This window comes from Oncorhynchus masou, chromosome 2 (assembly GCF_036934945.1).
Source record: "Oncorhynchus masou masou isolate Uvic2021 chromosome 2, UVic_Omas_1.1, whole genome shotgun sequence".
Taxonomy (NCBI): domain Eukaryota; kingdom Metazoa; phylum Chordata; class Actinopteri; order Salmoniformes; family Salmonidae; genus Oncorhynchus; species Oncorhynchus masou.
The window spans coordinates 4,202,476-4,226,581 of NC_088213.1; the positions used below are offsets into that span (position 1 = coordinate 4,202,476).

At 46.8% G+C, this 24,106-nt stretch overlaps 1 protein-coding gene across 1 annotated transcript in view; it reads left to right on the plus strand.

Moving 5' to 3' along the window:
* herc1 (HECT and RLD domain containing E3 ubiquitin protein ligase family member 1) overlaps positions 1-24,106 on the plus strand; it is a 273,217-nt gene that overhangs the window by 126,764 nt on the left and 122,347 nt on the right. Inside the window, exons 37-43 of the mRNA XM_064983713.1 lie at positions 458-639; positions 1,662-1,825; positions 12,814-13,474; positions 14,874-15,156; positions 17,346-17,544; positions 17,627-17,793; positions 19,125-19,247. Of these exons, the coding sequence (XP_064839785.1) occupies positions 458-639; positions 1,662-1,825; positions 12,814-13,474; positions 14,874-15,156; positions 17,346-17,544; positions 17,627-17,793; positions 19,125-19,247 (1,779 nt within the window). The remainder of the gene's footprint in view (positions 1-457; positions 640-1,661; positions 1,826-12,813; positions 13,475-14,873; positions 15,157-17,345; positions 17,545-17,626; positions 17,794-19,124; positions 19,248-24,106) is intronic.

Genomic DNA, 24,106 nt, shown 5'->3' on the forward strand with positions numbered 1-24,106 from the left:
TTGTGTTGCTCATTGGATCAAGTTAGGGCTTGTGTTGCTCATTGGATCAAGTTAGGGCTTGTGTTGCTCCTTGGATAAAGTTAGGGCTTGTGTTGCTCATTGGATAAAGTTAGGGCTTGTGTTGCTAATTGGATAAAGTTAGGGCTTGTGTTGCTCATTGGATAACGTTAGGGCTTGTGTTGCTCATTGGATAACGTTAGGGCTTGTGTTGCTCATTGTATAAAGTTAGGGCTTGTGTTGCTCATTGGATAACGTTAGGGCTTGTGTTGCTCATTGGATAAAGTTAGGGCTTGTGTTGCTCATTGGATAAAGTTAGGGCTTGTGTTGCTTCATTTGAATTTCCTGACTTTTCCACGTGTTGACCAGCCTGATTTAAACATAATTTCTGTGAGTTAATATTAAAAGGCCCACAGTCAGCACCATCACATGTACAGTAACACATCATGTGACACATCAGGTCAGAGGTTAAAGAAGAGTCGTTCGGTGCAGAGCAGAGAGGAGCATGATGCCCAGAGGGACTCGTCCAGGGACCCCCAGAGAGGGGAGGAGGAGAGGGGCCGGCCGGGACACGGGAGCCGCCAGGGGCATGGAGGTCTGGGGGAACTCTCTGACCACCACCTCAGGACCCTCTGTACAGAGGTCTGTCTATCTATTGACTGAGCTTTTGTTGTGATTATCAGTCTTTATTAGCCTGGGTACCATTCTGTTTCGGATATTATTCCACAATGTTTTTGGCATTAGTGTGGAATGTTAGCACAAACATACTGGTACTCAGGCTAATAGTTTTTAATTTATTTGCAAGAAACACTTGACAACACCTTGACACAACTCACCTTGACACACCACACCTTGACACAACTCACCTTGACACACCACACCTTGACACAACTCACCTTGACACACCACACCTTGACACAACTCACCTTGACACACCTCACCTTAACACAACTCACCTTGACACCGCACCTTGACACCGCACCTTGACACCGCACCTTGACACCGCACCTTGACAACGCACCTTGACACCACACCTTGACACCGCACCTTGACAACGCACCTTGACAACGCACCTTGACAACACCGCACCATGACCTTGACAACACCGCACCATGACAACACCACACCTTGACACACCACCATGACAACACCACACCATGACACCACCGCACCATGACAACATTTCATCATGACACCACCGCACCATGACAACACCGCACCATGACAACACCACACCTTGACACCGCACCATGACAACACCGCAGCATGACAACACCGCACCATGACAACACCACACCTTGACACACCACCATGACAACACCACACCATGACACCACCGCACCATGACAACATTTCACCATGACAACACCGCACCATGACAACACCGCACCATGACAACACCACACCTTGACACCGCACCATGACAACACCGCAGCATGACAACACCGCACCATGACAACACAAGACAGCTCTTATGTTGCAGTTCAAACTAAATAAACTACAGTATGTGATGTAAGATGTAACATCAGGATATTTATATTGGTTATAACTGTGTAATTTACATGTCATATTTAAGTAGCACGTTGCTCATTGTGAACGGGAGCAGCAGTTGCTATTTCAGAGGTCGCTGTCTGTCCTGAAGGCCTTCCGTGTTGAACTCTTAGGTGTGGCCTGTGCTGGCGGTGATGGGGGGCGCTGACGCAGGGCTGCGTGTTGGGGGGCGCTGTGTTCACAAACAGACCGGTCGGCATGCTACTCTCCTGGGCGTGGTGAAGGAGGGGAGCACCTCAGCCAAGGTGCAGTGGGACGAGGCTGAGATCACCATCAGGTATTAACATTATAGTTGACCCTGCAGGTCCTGGCACCCTGGTCCCAGATCTGTTTGTGCTCTTGTGTCTAATGGAATTCTCATGGCTTGACAATGGCAAGGGAATAGGCAGAATCTGATCTGAGACCAGGCTAAAGTCTTGATAGAAACTGATCTGAGACCAGGCTAAGGTCTTGATAGAAACTGATCTGAGACCAGGCTAAAGTCTTGATAGAAGCTGATCTGAGACCAGGCTAAAGTCTTGATAGAAACTGATCTGAGACCAGGCTAAAGTCTTGATAGAATCTGATCTGAGACCAGGCTACGGTCTTGATAGGAACTGATCTGAGACCAGGCTAAAGTCTTGATAGAAACTGATCTGAGACCAGGCTAAAGTCTTGATAGAAACTGATCTGAGACCAGGCTAAGGTCTTGATAGAAACTGATCTGAGACCAGGCTAAGGTCTTGATAGAAACTGATCTGAGACCAGGCTACGGTCTTTATAGAAGCTGATCTGAGACCAGGCTAAAGTCTTGATAGAAACTGATCTGAGACCAGGCTAAAGTCTTGATAGAAGCTGATCTGAGACCAGGCTAAGGTCTTGATAGAAACTGATCTGAGACCAGGCTAAAGTCTTGATAGAAACTGATCTGAGACCAGGCTAAGGTCTTGATAGAAACTGATCTGAGACCAGGCTAAAGTCTTGATAGAAACTGATCTGAGACCAGGCTAAAGTCTTGATAGAAACTGATCTGAGACCAGGCTAAGGTCTTGATAGAAGCTGATCTGAGACCAGGCTAAAGTCTTGATAGAAGCAAGGCGTATTATTAGGGCTGGCACAATTATAGCATAACCTTTTCATGAACAATTATGGACAATAACCATGACCCCCCCCCCCCCTCCAAAAAGGAGGATTCAGCTTTATATTCAATTAGATTTATTTTACTGAAAAGCAGTTTGATGTCTTGCTGAATAGGTACACTGGCTGATAGATAGTATCTACACTGGCTGATAGATAGTATCTACACTGGCTGATAGATAGTATCTACACTGGCTGATAGATAGTATCTACACTGGCTGATAGATAGTATCTACACTGGCTGATAGATATACACTGGCTGATAGATAGTATCTACACTGGCTGATAGATAGTATCTACACTGGCTGATAGATAGTATCTACACTGGCTGATAGATAGTATCTACACTGGCTGATAGATAGTATCTACACTGGCTGATAGATAGTATCTACACTGGCTGATAGATAGTATCTACACTGGCTGATAGATATACACTGGCTGATAGATATACACTGGCTGATAGATATACACTGGCTGATAGATATACACTGGCTGATAGATATACACTGGCTGATAGATAGTATCTACACTGGCTGATAGATATACACTGGCTGATAGATAGTATATACACTGGCTGATAGATAGTATCTACACTGGCTGATAGATATACACTGGCTGATAGACAGTATCTACACTGGCTGATAGATATACACTGGCTGATAGATAGTATCTACACTGGCTGATAGATATACACTGGCTGATAGATATACACTGGCTGATAGATAGTATATACACTGGCTGATAGATAGTATCTACACTGGCTGATAGATATACACTGGCTGATAGATAGTATCTACACTGGCTGATAGACAGTATCTACACTGGCTGATAGATATACACTGGCTGATAGATAGTATCTACACTGGCTGATAGATAGTATCTACACTGGCTGATAGATATACACTGGCTGATAGATAGTATCTACACTGGCTGATAGATATACACTGGCTGATAGATATACACTGGCTGATAGATAGTATCTACACTGGCTGATAGATATACACTGGCTGATAGATATACACTGGCTGATAGATAGTATCTACACTGGCTGATAGATAGTATCTACACTGACTGATAGATAGTATCTACACTGGCTGATAGATATACACTGGCTGATAGATAGTATCTACACTGGCTGATAGATATACACTGGCTGATAGATATACACTGGCTGATAGATATACACTGGCTGATAGATAGTATCTACACTGGCTGATAGATAGTATCTACACTGGCTGATAGATAGTATCTACACTGACTGATAGATAGTATCTACACTGGCTGATAGATATACACTGGCTGATAGATAGTATATACACTGGCTGATAGATAGTATCTACACTGGCTGATAGATAGTATCTACACTGGCTGATAGATATACACTGGCTGATAGATATACACTGGCTGATAGATATACACTGGCTGATAGATATACACTGGCTGATAGATAGTATCTACACTGGCTGATAGATAGTATCTACACTGGCTGATAGATAGTATCTACACTGGCTGATAGATAGTATCTACACTGGCTGATAGATAGTATCTACACTGGCTGATAGATATACACTGGCTGATAGATATACACTGGCTGATAGATAGTATCTACACTGGCTGATAGATATACACTGGCTGATAGACAGTATCTACACTGGCTGATAGATATACACTGGCTGATAGATAGTATCTACACTGGCTGATAGATAGTATCTACACTGGCTGATAGATAGTATCTACACTGGCTGATAGATATACACTGGCTGATAGATAGTATATACACTGGCTGATAGATAGTATCTACACTGGCTGATAGATATACACTGGCTGATAGATAGTATCTACACTGGCTGATAGACAGTATCTACACTGGCTGATAGATATACACTGGCTGATAGATAGTATCTACACTGGCTGATAGATAGTATCTACACTGGCTGATAGATATACACTGGCTGATAGATAGTATCTACACTGGCTGATAGATATACACTGGCTGATAGATATACACTGGCTGATAGATAGTATCTACACTGGCTGATAGATATACACTGGCTGATAGATATACACTGGCTGATAGATAGTATCTACACTGGCTGATAGATAGTATCTACACTGGCTGATAGATAGTATCTACACTGACTGATAGATAGTATCTACACTGGCTGATAGATATACACTGGCTGATAGATAGTATATACACTGGCTGATAGATAGTATCTACACTGGCTGATAGATAGTATCTACACTGGCTGATAGATATACACTGGCTGATAGATATACACTGGCTGATAGATAGTATCTACACTGGCTGATAGATAGTATCTACACTGGCTGATAGATAGTATCTACACTGGCTGATAGATAGTATCTACACTGGCTGATAGATAGTATCTACACTGGCTGATAGATAGTATCTACACTGGCTGATAGATAGTATCTACACTGGCTGATAGATAGTATCTACACTGGCTGATAGATATACACTGGCTGATAGATATACACTGGCTGATAGATAGTATCTACACTGGCTGATAGATAGTATCTACACTGGCTGATAGATAGTATCTACACTGGCTGATAGATAGTATCTACACTGGCTGATAGATAGTATCTACACTGGCTGATAGATAGTATCTACACTGGCTGATAGATAGTATCTACACTGGCTGATAGATATACACTGGCTGATAGATATACACTGGCTGATAGATAGTATCTACACTGGCTGATAGATATACACTGGCTGATAGATATACACTGGCTGATAGATAGTATCTACACTGGCTGATGGATAGTATCTACACTGGCTGATAGATTGTATCTACACTGGCTGATAGATATACACTGGCTGATAGATTGTATCTACACTGGCTGATAGATAGTATCTACACTGGCTGATAGATATACACTGGCTGATAGATAGTATCTACACTGGCTGATAGATATACACTGGCTGATAGACAGTATCTACACTGGCTGATAGATATACACTGGCTGATAGATAGTATCTACACTGGCTGATAGATAGTATCTACACTGGCTGATAGATATACACTGGCTGATAGATAGTATCTACACTGGCTGATAGATAGTATCTACACTGGCTGATAGATATACACTGGCTGATAGATATACACTGGCTGATAGATAGTATATACACTGGCTGATAGATATACACTGGCTGATAGATAGTATCTACACTGGCTGATAGATATACACTGGCTGATAGATAGTATCTACACTGGCTGATAGATATACACTGGCTGATAGATAGTATCTACACTGGCTGATAGATATACACTGGCTGATAGATAGTATCTACACTGGCTGATAGATATACACTGGCTGATAGATAGTATCTACACTGGCTGATAGATAGTATCTACACTGGCTGATAGATATACACTGGCTGATAGATATACACTGGCTGATAGATAGTATCTACACTGGCTGATAGATAGTATATACACTGGCTGATAGATAGTATCTACACTGGCTGATAGATATACACTGGCTGATAGATATACACTGGCTGATAGATATACACTGGCTGATAGATATACACTGGCTGATAGATAGTATCTACACTGGCTGATAGATAGTATCTACACTGGCTGATAGATAGTATCTACACTGGCTGATAGATATACACTGGCTGATAGATATACACTGGCTGATAGATAGTATCTACACTGGCTGATAGATAGTATCTACACTGGCTGATAGATATACACTGGCTGATAGATATACACTGGCTGATAGATATACACTGGCTGATAGATAGTATCTACACTGGCTGATAGATAGTATCTACACTGGCTGATAGATATACACTGGCTGATAGATAGTATCTACACTGGCTGATAGATATACACTGGCTGATAGATATACACTGGCTGATAGATAGTATCTACACTGGCTGATAGATATACACTGGCTGATAGATATACACTGGCTGATAGATATACACTGGCTGATAGATATACACTGGCTGATAGATATACACTGGCTGATAGATATACACTGGCTGATAGATATACACTGGCTGATAGATAGTATCTACACTGGCTGATAGATAGTATCTACACTGGCTGATAGATATACACTGGCTGATAGATATACACTGGCTGATAGATAGTATCTACACTGGCTGATAGATAGTATCTACACTGGCTGATAGATATACACTGGCTGATAGATAGTATCTACACTGGCTGATAGATAGTATCTACACTGGCTGATAGATAGTATCTACACTGGCTGATAGATAGTATCTACACTGGCTGATAGATAGTATCTACACTGGCTGATAGATAGTATCTACACTGGCTGATAGATATACACTGGCTGATAGATAGTATCTACACTGGCTGATAGATATACACTGGCTGATAGATAGTATCTACACTGGCTGATAGATAGTATCTACACTGGCTGATAGATAGTATCTACACTGGCTGATAGATAGTATCTACACTGGCTGATAGATATACACTGGCTGATAGATAGTATCTACACTGGCTGATAGATAGTATCTACACTGGCTGATAGATAGTATCTACACTGGCTGATAGATAGTATCTACACTGGCTGATAGATATACACTGGCTGATAGATATACACTGGCTGATAGATAGTATCTACACTGGCTGATAGATATACACTGGCTGATAGATAGTATCTACACTGGCTGATAGATATACACTGGCTGATAGATAGTATCTACACTGGCTGATAGATATACACTGGCTGATAGATAGTATCTACACTGGCTGATAGATAGTATCTACACTGGCTGATAGATATACACTGGCTGATAGATATACACTGGCTGATAGATAGTATATACACTGGCTGATAGATATACACTGGCTGATAGATATACACTGGCTGATAGATAGTATCTACACTGGCTGATAGATATACACTGGCTGATAGATATACACTGGCTGATAGATAGTATATACACTGGCTGATAGATATACACTGGCTGATAGATATACACTGGCTGATAGATAGTATCTACACTGGCTGATAGATATACACTGGCTGATAGATAGTATCTACACTGGCTGATAGATATACACTGGCTGATAGATAGTATCTACACTGGCTGATAGATATACACTGTCTGATAGATAGTATCTACACTGGCTGATAGATAGTATATACACTGGCTGATAGATAGTATCTACACTGGCTGATAGATATACACTGGCTGATAGATATACACTGGCTGATAGATATACACTGGCTGATAGATAGTATCTACACTGGCTGATAGATAGTATCTACACTGGCTGATAGATATACACTGGCTGATAGATAGTATCTACACTGGCTGATAGATATACACTGGCTGATAGATATACACTGGCTGATAGATATACACTGGCTGATAGATATACACTGGCTGATAGTATCTACACTGGCTGATAGATAGTATCTACACTGGCTGATAGATATACACTGGCTGATAGATATACACTGGCTGATAGATATACACTGGCTGATAGATAGTATCTACACTGGCTGATAGATAGTATCTACACTGGCTGATAGATATACACTGGCTGATAGATAGTATCTACACTGGCTGATAGATATACACTGGCTGATAGATAGTATATACACTGGCTGATAGATAGTATCTACACTGGCTGATAGATAGTATCTACACTGGCTGATAGATATACACTGGCTGATAGATAGTATATACACTGGCTGATAGATAGTATCTACACTGGCTGATAGATAGTATCTACACTGGCTGATAGATATACACTGGCTGATAGATATACACTGGCTGATAGATAGTATATACACTGGCTGATAGATAGTATCTACACTGGCTGATAGATAGTATCTACACTGGCTGATAGATAGTATCTACACTGGCTGATAGATATACACTGGCTGATAGATATACACTGGCTGATAGATAGTATATACACTGGCTGATAGATAGTATCTACACTGGCTGATAGATAGTATCTACACTGGCTGATAGATAGTATCTACACTGGCTGATAGATATACACTGGCTGATAGATATACACTGGCTGATAGATAGTATCTACACTGGCTGATAGATATACACTGGCTGATAGACAGTATCTACACTGGCTGATAGATATACACTGGCTGATAGATAGATATACACTGGCTGATAGATATACACTGGCTGATAGATATACACTGGCTGATAGATAGATATACACTGGCTGATAGATATACACTGGCTGATAGATAGATATACACTGGCTGATAGATATACACTGGCTGATAGATATACACTGGCTGATAGATAGTATCTACACTGGCTGATAGATATACACTGGCTGATAGATATACACTGGCTGATAGATAGATATACACTGGCTGATAGATATACACTGGCTGATAGATATACACTGGCTGATAGATAGTATCTACACTGGCTGATAGATAGTATCTACACTGGCTGATAGATATACACTGGCTGATAGATAGTATCTACACTGGCTGATAGATAGTATCTACACTGGCTGATAGATATACACTGGCTGATAGATAGTATCTACACTGGCTGATAGATAGTATCTACACTGGCTGATAGATATACACTGGCTGATAGATAGTATCTACACTGGCTGATAGATAGTATCTACACTGGCTGATAGATATACACTGGCTGATAGATATACACTGGCTGATAGATAGTATCTACACTGGCTGATAGATAGTATCTACACTGTCTGTATTGACTGGCTATGTTCACATCAATATGCTGTAAACCTCCATCACCCAGCTCTGTTTCAGTACTTTCCTCCATAACCACCCACCCCACCATGCTTCTAGCCACCCTCATCCAGTGCCATTAATACCTCCTGTATAGTCATCCATTATCCTCCCAAGGACTTATCCACCATCATCCATATCCCGTACGTAACCTATTGACTCGTTCATTGACTGGTCCCTTCTCTGCATGGTACCATTGTACCGCCAGCCCTCCTCCACCCATCCACCTAGCCTGGTCCCTTCTCTGCATGGTACCATTGTACCGCCAGCCCTCCTCCACCCATCCACCTAGCCTGGTCCCTTCTCTGCATGGTACCATTGTACCGCCAGCCCTCCTCCACCCATCCACCTAGCCTGGTCCCTTCTCTGCATGGTACCATTGTACCGCCAGCCCTCCTCCACCCATCCACCTAGCCTGGTCCCTTCTCTGCATGGTACCATTGTACCGCCAGCCCTCCTCCACCCATCCACCTAGCCTGGTCCCTTCTCTGCATGGTACCATTGTACTGCCAGCCCTCCTCCACCCATCCACCTAGCCTGGTCCCTTCTCTGCATGGTACCATTGTACCGCCAGCCCTCCTCCACCCATCCACCTAGCCTGGTCCCAGATCTGTTAATGCAAGGCAAACTCCTGAGGTGTCATTGTTGTCATGCTAAACATTGACGTGACAATTCCATAAGGAGATGGCAAGAGAGTAGAAACAGACTGGCACCCAGGGCAGACTACCATCCATCCATCCCTCCCCCAGACTACCATCCATCCATCCCTCCCCCAGACTACCATCCCTCCCCCAGACTACCATCCCTCCCCCAGACTACCATCCCTCCCTCCCCCTGACTACCATCCCTCCCTCCCCCAGACTACCATCCCTCCCCCAGACTACCATCCCTCCCCCAGACTACCATCCCTCCCCCAGACTACCCTCCCTTCCCCAGACTACCATCCCTCCCTCCCCCAGACTACCATCCCTCCCCCAGACTACCATCCCTCCCCCAGACTACCATCCCTCCCCCAGACTACCATCCCTCCCTCCCCCAGACTACCCTCCCTCCCCCAGACTACCATCCCTCCCCCAGACTAGCATCCCTCCCCCAGACTCCCATCCATCCCCCAGACTACCATCCCTTCCCCAGACTACCCTCCCTCCCCCAGACTACCCTCCCTCCCCCAGACTACCATCCATCCCTCCCCCAGACTACCATCCCTCCCCCAGACTACCATCCATCCCTCCCCCAGACTACCATCCATCCCCCAGACTACCATCCCTCCCCCAGACTACCATCCCTCCCCCAGACTACCATCCCTCCCCCAGACTACCATCCCTCCCCCAGACTACCATCCCTCCCCCAGACTACCATCCATCCCTCCCCCAGACTACCATCCCTCCCCAGACTACCATCCATCCCCCAGACTACCATCCCTCCCCCAGACTACCATCCCTCCCCCAGACTACCATCACTACCCCAGACTACCATCCCTCCCCCAGACTACCATCACTACCCCAGACTACCATCCCTCCCCCAGACTACCATCCCTCCCCCAGACTACCATCCCTCCCCCAGACTACCATCCCTCCCCCAGACTACCATCACTCCCCCAGACTACCATCCCTCCCCCAGACTACCATCCCTCCCCAGACTCCCATCCATCCCCCAGACTATCATCCCTCCCCCAGACTACCATCCATCCCCCAGACTACCATCCCTCCCCAGACTACCATCCCTCCCCCAGACTACCATCCCTCCCCCAGACTACCATCCCTCCCCCAGACTACCATCCCTCCCCCAGACTACCATCCATCCCTCCCCCAGACTACCATCCCTCCCCCAGACTACCATCCCTCCCCCAGACTACCATCCCTCCCCCAGACTACCATCCCTCCCTCCCCCAGACTCCCATCCATCCCTCCCCCAGACTACCATCCCTCCCCCAGACTACCATCCCTCCCTCCCCCAGACTCCCATCCATCCCTCCCCCAGACTACCATCCCTCCCCAGACTACCATCCCTCCCCTAGACTACCATCCCTCCCCTAGACTACCATCCCTCCCCCAGACTACCATCCCTCCCCTAGACTACCATCCCTCCCCCAGACTACCATCCCTCCCCCAGACTACCATCCCTCCCCCAGACTACCATCCCTCCCCCAGACTACCATCCCTCCCTCCCCCAGACTACCATCCCTCCCCCAGACTACCATCCCTCCCCCAGACTACCATCCCTCCCCTAGACTTCCATCCCTCCCCCAGACTACCATCCCTCCCCTAGACTACCATCCCTCCCCTAGACTACCATCCCTTCCCCAGACTACCATCCCTCCCCCAGACTACCATCCATCCATCCCTCCCCCAGACTATCATCCCTCCCCCAGACTACCATCCATCCCCCAGACTACCATCCCTCCCTCCCCCAGACTACCATCCCTCCCCCTGACTACCATCCCTCCCCCAGTCTACCATCCATCCCCCAGACTTCCATCCCTCCCTCCCCCAGACTACCATCCCTCCCCCAGACTACCATCCCTCCCCCAGACTACCATCCCTCCCCCAGACTACCATCCCTCCCCCAGACTACCATCCCTCCCCCAGACTACCATCCCTCCCCCAGACTACCATCCCTCCCCCAGACTACCATCCCTCCCCCAGACTACCATCCCTCCCCAGACTACCATCCCTCCCCCAGACTACCATCCCTCCCCCAGACTACCATCCCTCCCCCAGACTACCATCCCTCCCCCAGACTACCATCCCTCCCCTAGACTACCATCCCTCCCCCAGACTACCATCCCTCCCCTAGACTACCATCCCTCCCCTAGACTACCATCCCTTCCCCAGACTACCATCCCTCCCCCAGACTACCATCCCTTCCCCAGACTACCATCCATCCCCCAGACTACCATCCATCCCTCCCCCAGACTACCATCCCTCCCCCAGACTACCATCCCTCCCTCCCCCAGACTACCATCCCTCCCCCAGACTACCATCCCTCCCCTAGACTACCATCCCTCCCCCAGACTACCATCCCTCACCTAGACTACCATCCCTCCCCCAGACTACCATCCCTCCCTCCCCCAGACTACCATCCCTCCCCCAGACTACCATCCCTCCCCCAGACTACCATCCCTCCCCCAGACTACCATCCCTCCCCCAGACTACCATCCCTCCCCCAGACTACCATCCCTCCCCCAGACTACCATCCCTCCCTCCCCCAGACTACCATCCCTCCCCCAGACTACCATCCATCCCCAGTCCATCCATCCTCCACTCCTCTACCATGTCTTGCATTCTTCCTCTCCTTCTTTCCCTCCTTCTCCCCTTTCCTCACTCTGTGTTTCCTTTGTGTTCCTCCACTTCTGGTTCATCATTAAAGCTTCCCAACTTTCTGGTCGCCTAGTGACACTCCCCTGTACAACCTGGAGCCCTGCGAGCCGCTGCCTTTTGACGTGGCACGCTTCCGAGGCCTCACCGCTTCCCTGCTCCTCGACCTCACCTATCTCACCTCCATCCACGAGGACGCTGGGAAGCTGAGCGCCCGGCGCCACGAGAAGAGGCACCGTAGCAACGGAGGCCACGATACGACGACGACGACGACCGCCACGACAAACGACGACTTCAACAACAAAACTAGTGAGACGGAGCACCAACACAGGGTCTCCCCGGACCCCAAAGACACAACAACAACGACAACGGGGACCGTCACCACGACGACAACCTCTGATCTGAGAGTGTCACACAGCCTGGACGAGGTCAAAGCCCACGCGGTGCCCAACTCGAAATCAGAGAGCGAGATCTCCTCCTGCGCCTTGGACTCCCAACACCAGGGTGGAGGAGGACCAGAGACCCTCTCCCCTGCTCCTCAGACCCCCCAGGAGGACAACAGGAGGAAGGGCCACGGTGGCTCTCCCTCCTCGGGGGCCAGTCAGTCTGAGATCCATGCGGTGCAGCTGTCCTACCTCTACCTGGGGGCCATGAAGGCCCTCAGCACACTGCTCTCCTGCTCCAAGTATGTTGAGCTGCTGCTCATACCCAAGGTTCGTAATCTGTCATCAGGGTTGTGGGTTCGAATCCCGCATTGCTCTCACATCATATAGTACCTCTCAGAGAAAAGCGGGAAAATGTCTCTGGCCCCAAGTATACTGTATATGTGTTTAGTCAATCAAAGTGTCTGCTAATGGCCCACTCTGTAATAGGTCCAGGTTCAATTACAGTGTCTGCTAATGGCCCATTCTCTAATAGGTCCAGGTTTAATCAAGGTGTCTGCTAATGGCCCACTCTGTAATAGGTCCAGGTTCAATCAAGGTGTCTGCTAATGGCCCACTCTGTAATAGGTCCAGGTTTAATCAAGGTGTCTGCTAATGGCCCACTCTGTAATATCTTCAGGTTTAATCAAGGTGTCTGCTAATGGCCCACTCTGTAATAGGTCCAGTTTTAATCAAGGTGTCTACTAATGGCCCACTCTGTAATAGGTCCAGGTTCAATTACAGTGTCTGCTAATGGCCCACTCTGTAATAGGTCCAGGTTCAATTACAGTGTCTGCTAATGGCCCACTCTATAAGGTTCAGGTTTAATCAAGGTTTCTGCTAATGGCCCACTCTGTAATAGGTTCAGGTTTAATCAAGGTGTCTGCTAATGGCCCACTCTGTAATAGGTCCAGGTTCAATTACAGTGTATGCTATTGGCCCATTCTGTAATAGGTCCAGGTTCAATTACAGTGTCTGCTAATGGCCCACTCTGTAATAGGTCCAGGTTCAATCAAGGTGTCTGCTATTGGCCCACTCTGTAATAGGTCCAGGTTCAATCAAGGTGTCTGCTAATGGCCCACTCTGTAATAGGTCCAGGTTTAATCAAGGTGTCTGCTAATGGCCCACTCTGTAATAGGTCCAGGTTCAATTACAGTGTCTGCTATTGGCCCACTCTGTAATAGGTCCAGGTTCAATTACAGTGTCTGCTATTGGCCCACTCTGTAATAGGTCCAGGTTTAATCAAGGTGTCTGCTATTGGCCCATTCTGTAATAGGTCCAGGTTCAATCAAGGTGTCTGCTAATGGCCCACTCTGTAATAGGTCCAGGTTCAATTACAGTGTCTGCTAATGGCCCACTCTGTAATAGGTCCAGGTTCAATTACAGTGTCTGCTAATGGCCCACTCTGTAATAGGTAGAGGTTCAATCAAGGTGTCTGCTAATGGCCCACTCTGTAATAGGTCCAGGTTTAATCAAGGTGTCTGCTAATGGCCCATTCTGTAATAGATCCAGGTTTAATCAAGGTGTCTGCTAATGGCCCACTCTGTAATAGGTCCAGGTTTAATCAAGGTGTCTGCTAATGGCCCACTCTGTAATAGGTCCAGGTTTAATCAAGGTGTCTGCTAATGGCCCATTCTGTAATAGATCCAGGTTTAATCAAGGTGTCTGCTAATGGCCCACTCTGTAATAGGTTCAGGCTCAGCCGGAGCCTGCTCCCAGTGGACACAATGCAGACCTGAATGCCGGGTCCACCCCTAGTGGCGCAGCGCCCTCGCCCGTGTGCCAGGAGGAAGTTGAGATGAGGGCGGCACTGCAGTTCCTGATGCGTCACATGGTCAAGCGGGCCGTGATGAGGTCACCCATCAAGCGGGCGTTAGGATTGGCCGATTTGGAGAGAGCTCAGGCCATGATCTATAAATTGGTGGTCAGTGGGATGCTGGACGAACACTGCAGTGGGGGCAAGTCCAGACCTGGTGAGTAACACTGAGGGAAATAACATGTTGTTTGTTAGGGAAGGCTTTTCCATCTCTGGCCCTGGACTGGGGTCTTCCTGGGGTCTAACTGGGGCCCTCCTGTGATCTTCCTGGGGCCTTCCTGGGGTCTTCCTGGGGCCCTCCTGAGGTCTTCCTGGGTCCTTCCTGGGGTCTTCCTGGGGCCCACCTAGGGTCTTCCTGGGGCCCTCCTGGGGTCTAACTGGGGCCCTCCTGGGGTCTTCCTGGGGTCTTCCTGGGGCCCTCCTGGGGTCTTCCTGGGGTCTTCCTGGGGCCCTCCTGGGGTCTTCCTGGGGCCCTCCTGAGGTCTTCCTGGGTCCTTCCTGGGGCCCTCCTAGGGTCTTCCTGGGGCCTTCCTGGGGTCTTCCTGGGGCCCTCCTGTGATCTTCCTGGGGCCTTCCTGGGGTCTTCCTGGGGCCCTCCTAGGGTCTTCCTGGGGCCCTCCTGGGGTCTTCCTGGGGCCCTCCTGAGGTCTTCCTGGGTCCTTCCTGGGGCCCTCCTAGGGTCTTCCTGGGGCCCTCCTGGGGTCTTCCTGGGGCCCTCCTGAGGTCTTCCTGGGGTCTTCCTGGGGCCCTCCTGGGGTCTTCCTGGGGCCCTCCTGGGGTCTTCCTGGGGCCTTCCTGGGTCCTTCCTGGGTCCCTCCTGGGGTCTTCCTGGGGCCCTCCTGGGGTCTTCCTGGGGCCCTCCTGGGGTCTTCCTGGGGCCCTCCTGAGGTCTTCCTGGGTCCTTCCTGGGTCCTTCCTGGGGTCTTCCTGGGGCCCTCCTAGGGTCTTCCTGGGGCCCTCCTGGGGTCTTCCTGGGGCCCTCCTGGGGTCTTCCTGGGGCCCTCCTGGGGTCTTCCTGGGGCCCTCCTGAGGTCTTCCTGGGTCCTTCCTGGGGCCTCCCTGGGGCCCCCTGGGTCCTTCCTGGGGCCCTCCTGGGGTCTTCCTCGGGACCAAACATATATTGATGTGGTTGACAAACACATCCAGGATTACAAGCTAGCTAGCTACTTACCTTGAAGGCTTCTCAGACGATCTGATGTTGTAACGTGTCAAGAAATTTAAAGAGAAAAAAAACTCTGTAGTAACTCTGTTCTAACTCTGTTCTAACGCTGTACGAACTCTGTACTAACTCTGGTCAAACACTGTTCTAACGCTGTACGAACTCTGTTCTAACTCTGTTCTAACGCTGTACGAACTCTGTTCTAACTCTGTACTAACTCTGTTCTAACTCTGTTCTAACTCTGTACTAACCCTGTACTAACTCTGTTCTAACTCTGTACTAACTCTGTTCTAACTCTGTACTAACCCTGTACTAACTCTGTTCTAACTCTGTTCTAACTCTGTACTAACTCTGTTCTAACTCTGTTCTAACCCTGTACTAACTCTGTTCTAACTCTGTACTAACCCTGTTCTAACTCTGTTCTAACTCTGTACTAACTCTGTTCTAACTCTGTACTAACCCTGTACTAACTCTGTTCTAACTCTGTTCTAACTCTGTACTAACTCTGTTCTAACTCTGTTCTAACCCTGTACTAACTCTGTTCTAACTCTGTACTAACCCTGTTCTAACTCTGTTCTAACTCTGTACTAACTCTGTTCTAACTCTGTAACTCTGTTCTAACTCTGTACTAACCCTGTACTAACTCTGTTCTAACTATGTTCTAACTCTGTTCTAACTCTAACTCTCTACTAACTCTCTAATACCACTGTACTAACTCTGTTCTAACTCTGTATCTCTGTTCTAAATCTGTACTAAACTCTGTACTAACTCTGTTCTAACTCTGTATCTCTGTACTAACTCTGTACTAACTCTGTACTAACTCTGTTCTAACTCTGTACTAACTCTGTACTAACTCTTTTCTAACTCTGTTCTAACTCTGTTCTAACTCTGTTCTAACTCTGTTCTAACTCTGTACTAACTCTGTACTAACTCTGTTCTAACTCTGTTCTAACTCTGTTCTAACTCTGTACTAACTCTGTACTAACTCTGTACTAACTCTGTACTAACCTTGTACTAACCTTGTACTAACTCTGTTCTAACTCTGTACTAACTCTGTATCTCTGTACTAACTCTCTACTGACTCTGTACTAACTCTGTACTAACTCTGTTCTAACTCTGTTCTAACTCTGATCTAACTCTGTTCTAACTCTGTAACTCTGTGTGTGGTCTCTCTCCTGGTGTGTTAGCTGACCCAGAGTGTGAGGAGGGTGTGCAGGGAGAGCAGCAGGCCCAGACCCCCATCACCACCAGCCCCTCTGCTTCCAGCACCACCTCCTTCATGAGCTCCTCTCTGGAGGACACGACCACAGCCACTACACCTGTTACTGACACAGAGACTGTCCCTGCCTCAGAGTCCCCTGGGGTCATGCCTCTGAGCCTGCTCAGGTAAATAGAACCTCTACACACACACACACTGTGGATACCTTTTAAAAGTCAAGCCATTTATTACAATGTCTCATCTTTACAGGCAAATGTTCTCAAGCTACCCGACCACCACTCTGCTGCCAACGCGTCGTGCCCAGACGCCCCCGGTGTCTTCTCTCCCCACGTCTCCCTCTGATGAGGTGGGTCGGAGACAGAGCCTCTCCTCCCCTGAGACCCAGACCTCCAGACCAGCCAACCGGACCGGGACATGTATGTACTACACACACACACACACACACACACACACACACACACACACACACACACACACACACACACACACACACACACACACACACACACACACACACACACACACACACACGTAGACACAGACACACATGTACTACACACACATACACACACACACTTAGACACACACACACACACACACGTAGACACACACACACGTAGACACACACACACGTAGACACACACACACACACACACGTAGACACAGACACACACATACACACACACACGTAGACACACACGTACACACACACACACACACACACACGTAGACACACACACACGTAGACACAGAGCCTCTCCTCCCCTCAAACCCAGACCTCCAGACCAGTCCAAAGGACAGGGACATGTATGTACTACACACCAAGCACCCCCCCCCCCAGTCCCCAGTCATGTTTGTCTCTGTATGTGATGGTAACATCCTGTTTGTCTCCGTATGTGATGGCAACTTCCTGTTTGTCTCTGTATGTGATGGTAACTTCCTGTTTGTCTCTGTATGTGATGGTAACTTCCCGTTTGTCTCTGTAAGTGATGGTAACATCCTGTTTGTCTCTGTAAGTGATGGTAACATCCCGTTTGTCTCTGTATGTGATGGTAACTTCCTGTTTGTCTCTGTATGTGATGGTAACTTCCTGTTTGTCTCTGTATGTGATGGTAACTTCCTGTTTGTCTCTGTATGTGATGGTAACTTCCTGTTTGTCTCTGTATGTGATGGTAACATCCCGTTTGTCTCTGTATGTGATGGTAACTTCCTGTTTGTCTCTGTATGTGATGGTAACTTCCTGTTTGTCTCTGTATGTGATGGTAACTTCCTGTTTGTCTCTGTATGTGATGGTAACATCCTGTTTGTCTCTGTATGTGATGGTAACATCCTGTTTGTCTCTGTATGTGATGGTAACTTCCTGTTTGTCTCTGTATGTGATGGTAACTTCCTGTTTGTCTCTGTATGTGATGGTAACATCCTGTTTGTCTCTGTATGTGATGGTAACTTCCTGTTTGTCTCTGTATGTGATGGTAACATCCTGTTTGTCTCTGTATGTGATGGTAACTTCCTGTTTGTCTCTGTATGTGATGGTAACTTCCTGTTTGTCTCTGTATGTGATGGTAACTTCCTGTTTGTCTCTGTATGTGATGGTAACTTCCTGTTTGTCTCTGTATGTTATGGTAACATCCTGTTTGTCTCTGTATGTGATGGTAACTTCCTGTTTGTCTCTGTATGTGATGGTAACTTCCTGTTTGTCTCTGTATGTGATGGTAACATCCTGTCCTCTAATTATTGTCCTCTCCAGCCCTGTCGGACCCCAGCAGCAGACTGTCCACCTCCCCTCCCCCCCCGGCCATCGCTGTGCCCCTCCTGGAGATGGGCTTCTCTCTGAGGCAGATCACCAAGGCTCTGGAGGCTACAGGGACAGGTACAGCCTTCACTATACATTACCTCATACCAAGACTACAGGTACAGCCTTCACTATACACTACCTCATACCAAGACTACAGGTACAGCCTTCACTATACACTACCTCATACCAAGACTACGGGTACAGACTTCACTATACACTACCTCATACCAAGACTACGGGTACAGACTTCACTATACACTACCTCATACCAAGACTACAGGTACAGACTTCACTATACACTACCTCATACCAAGACTACGGGTACAGACTTCACTATACACTACCTCATACCAAGACTACGGGTACAGACTTCACTATACACTACCTCATACCAAGACTACAGGTACAGACTTCACTATACACTACCTCATACCAAGACTACAGGTACAGACTTCACTATCACTACCTCATACCAAGACTACAGTTACAGACTTCACTATACACTACCTCATACCAAGACTACAGGTACAGACTTCACTATACACTACCTCATACCAAGACTACAGGTACAGACTTCACTATACACTACCTCATACCAAGACTACAGGTACAGCCTTCACTATACACTACCTCATACCAAGACTACAGGTACAAACTTCACTATACACTACCTCATACCAAGACTACAGGTACACACGTCACTATACACTACCTCATACCAAGACTACAGGTACAGACTTCACTATACACTACCTCATACCAAGACTACAGGTACACACTTCACTATACACTACCTCATACCAAGACTACAGGTACACACGTCACTATACACTACCTCATACCAAGACTACAGGTACAGCCTTCACTATACACTACCTCATACCAAGACTACAGGTACAGACTTCACTATACACTACCTCATACCAAGACTACAGGTACAGCCTTCACTATACACTACCTCATACCAAGACTACAGGTACACACGTCACTATACACTACCTCATACCAAGACTACAGGTACAGACTTCACTATACACTACCTCATACCAAGACTACAGGTACAGACGTCACTATACACTACCTCATACCAAGACTACAGGTACAGCCTTCACTATACACTACCTCATACCAAGACTACAGGTACAGACTTCACTATACACTACCTCATACCAAGACTACAGGTACAGACGTCACTATACACTACCTCATACCAAGACTACAGTTACAGACTTCACTATACACTACCTCATACCAAGACTACAGGTACAGACTTCACTATCACTACCTCATACCAAGACTACAGGTACAGACTTCACTATACACTACCTCATACCAAGACTACAGGTACAGACTTCACTATACACTACCTCATACCAAGACTACAGGTACAGCCTTCACTATACACTACCTCATACCAAGACTACAGGTACAGACTTCACTATACACTACCTCATACCAAAACTACAGGTACAGACTTCACTATACACTACCTCATACCAAGACTACAGGTACAGCCTTCACTATACACTACCTCATACCAAGACTACAGGTACAAACTTCACTATACACTACCTCATACCAAGACTACAGGTACACACGTCACTATACACTACCTCATACCAAGACTACAGGTACAGACTTCACTATACACTACCTCATACCAAGACTACAGGTACACACTTCACTATACACTACCTCATACCAAGACTACAGGTACACACGTCACTATACACTACCTCATACCAAGACTACAGGTACAGCCTTCACTATACACTACCTCATACCAAGACTACAGGTACAGACTTCACTATACACTACCTCATACCAAGACTACAGGTACAGCCTTCACTATACACTACCTCATACCAAGACTACAGGTACACACGTCACTATACACTACCTCATACCAAGACTACAGGTACAGACTTCACTATACACTACCTCATACCAAGACTACAGGTACAGACGTCACTATACACTACCTCATACCAAGACTACAGGTACAGACTTCACTATACACTACCTCATACCAAGGCTACAGGTACAGACTTCACTATACACTACCTCATACCAAGACTACAGGTACAGACTTCACTATACACTACCTCATACCAAGACTACAGGTACAGACGTCACTATACACTACCTCATACCAAGACTACAGGTACAGACGTCACTATACACTACCTCATACCAAGACTACAGGTACAGACGCCACTATACACTACCTCATACCAAGACTACAGGTACAGACTTCACTATACACTACCTCATACCAAGACTACAGTTACAGACTTCACTATACACTACCTCATACCAAGACTACAGGTACAGACTTCACTATACACTACCTCATACCAAGACTACAGTTACAGACTTCACTATACACTACCTCATACCAAGACTACGGTTACACACGTCACTATACACTACCTCATACCAAGACTACAGGTACAGACGTCACTATACACTACCTCATACCAAGACTACAGGTACAGACTTCACTATACACTACCTCATACCAAGACTACAGGTACAGCCTACACTATACACTACCTCATACCAAGACTACAGGTACAGCCTTCACTATACACTACCTCATACCAAGACTACAGGTACAGACTTCACTATACACTACCTCATACCAAGACTACAGGTACAGACTTCACTATACACTACCTCATACCAAGACTACAGGTACAGACTTCACTATCACTACCTCATACCAAGACTACAGGTACAGACTTCACTATACACTACCTCATACCAAGACTACAGGTACAGACTTCACTATACACTACCTCATACCAAGACTACAGGTACAGACTTCACTATACACTACCTCATACCAAGACTACAGGTACAGACTTCACTATACACTACCTCATACCAAGACTACAGGTACAGACTTCACTATACACTACCTCATACCAAGACTACAGGTACAGACTTCACTATACACTACCTCATACCAAGACTACAGGTACAGACTTCAAGTCAAATGTTATTGGTCACATACAAATGGTTAGCAGATGTTAATGCGAATGTAGAGAAATGCCTGTGCTTCTCGTTCCAACAGTGCAGTAATAACCAACAGGTAATCGCAACAAATTCCACAATAGCTACCTAATACACACAAATCTAAGTAAAGAAATTATTAAGAATATGTACTTATAAATATATCAATGAGTGATGGCCGAACGGCATAGGCAAGATGCAGTAGATGGTATAGAGTACAGTATATACATAGGAGATGAGTAATGTAGGGTATGTAAACATTATTAAAGTGACGAGTGATCCATTTATTAAAGTGGCCAATGATATCAGGTCTGTATGTTGGCAGCAGCCTCTCTGTGTTAGTGATGGCTGTTTGACAGTCGCGTAGTGTGTAAAAATGGTCTGTCCTCGGGTTACAACCCTCACTACCGAGTTCCAAACTGCCTTCTGGAAGCACCGTCAGCACCAGAACTGTTGGTAAGGAGCTTCATGAAATGGGTTTCCATGGCCGAGCAGCAGCACACAAGCCTCAGATCACCATGTGCAATGCCAAGCGTCGGCTGGAAGGGTGTAAAGCTTGCCGCCATTGGACTCTGGAACGGTGGAAACGCGTTCTCTGGAATGATGAATCACGCTTCACCATCTGGCAGTCAGACAGACTAATCTGGGTTTGGTGGATGACAGGAGAACGCAAACCTGCCCGAATGCATAGTGCCAACTGTAAAGTTTGGTGGAGGAGGAATAATGGTCTGGGGCTGTTTTTTCATGGTTCGGACTAGGCTTCTCAGGTCCAGTGAAGGGGAATCTTAACGCTACAGCATACGAGGATATTCTAGAGGATTCTGTGTTTCCAACTCAACAGTTTGGATAAGGCCGGTTCCTGTTTCAGCATGACAATGCCCCCGTGCACAAGGGTGAGGTCATAGTTCATCGAGATCGGTGTGGAAGAACTTGACTGGCTTGCACAGAGCACTGACCTCAACCCCATCGAACACGTTTGGGATGAATTGGAACGCAGACTGCGAACCAGGCCTAATCGCCCAACATCAGTCCCCGGCCTCACTAATGCTCTTGTGGCTGAATGGAAGCAAGTCCCCGCAGCAATGTTCCAACATCTAGTGGAAAGCCTTCCCAGGAGAGTGGAGGCTGTTATAGCAGCAATGTTCCAACATCTAGTGGAAAACCTTCCCAGAAGAGTGGAGGCTGTTCTAGCAGCAATGTTCCAACATCTAGTGGAAAGCCTTCCCAGGAGAGTGGAGGCTGTTATAGCAGCAATGTTCCAACATCTAGTGGAAAGCCTTCCCAGAAGAGTGGAGGCTGTTCTAGCAGCAATGTTCCAACATCTAGTGGAAAGCCTTCCCAGGAGAGTGGAGGCTGTTATAGCAGCAATGTTCCAACATCTAGTGGAAAGCCTTCCCAGAAGAGTGGAGGCTGTTATAGCAGCAATGTTCCAACATCTAGTGGAAAGCCTTCCCAGGAGAGTGGAGGCTGTTATAGCAGCAATGTTCCAACATCTAGTGGAAAGCCTTCCCAGAAGAGTGGAGGCTGTTATAGCAGCAATGTTCCAACATCTAGTGGAAAGCCTTCCCAGAAGAGTGGAGGCTGTTATAGCAGCAATGTTCCAACATCTGGTGGAAAGCCTTCCCAGAAGAGTGGAGGCTGTTATAGCAGCAAAGGGGAGGGGACCAACTCCATATTAACGCCCATGATTTTGGAATGAGATGTTGGACGAGCAGGTAGTGTAGCATACATATCACATGTTGTATCGCTACATATCACATGTTGTATCTCTGAATACATATCACATGTTGTATCACTACATATGACACGTTGTATCGCTGAATACATATCACATGTTGTATCGCTACATATCACATGTTGTATCGCTGAATACATACCACATGTTGTATCGCTACATATCACATGTTGTATCGCTA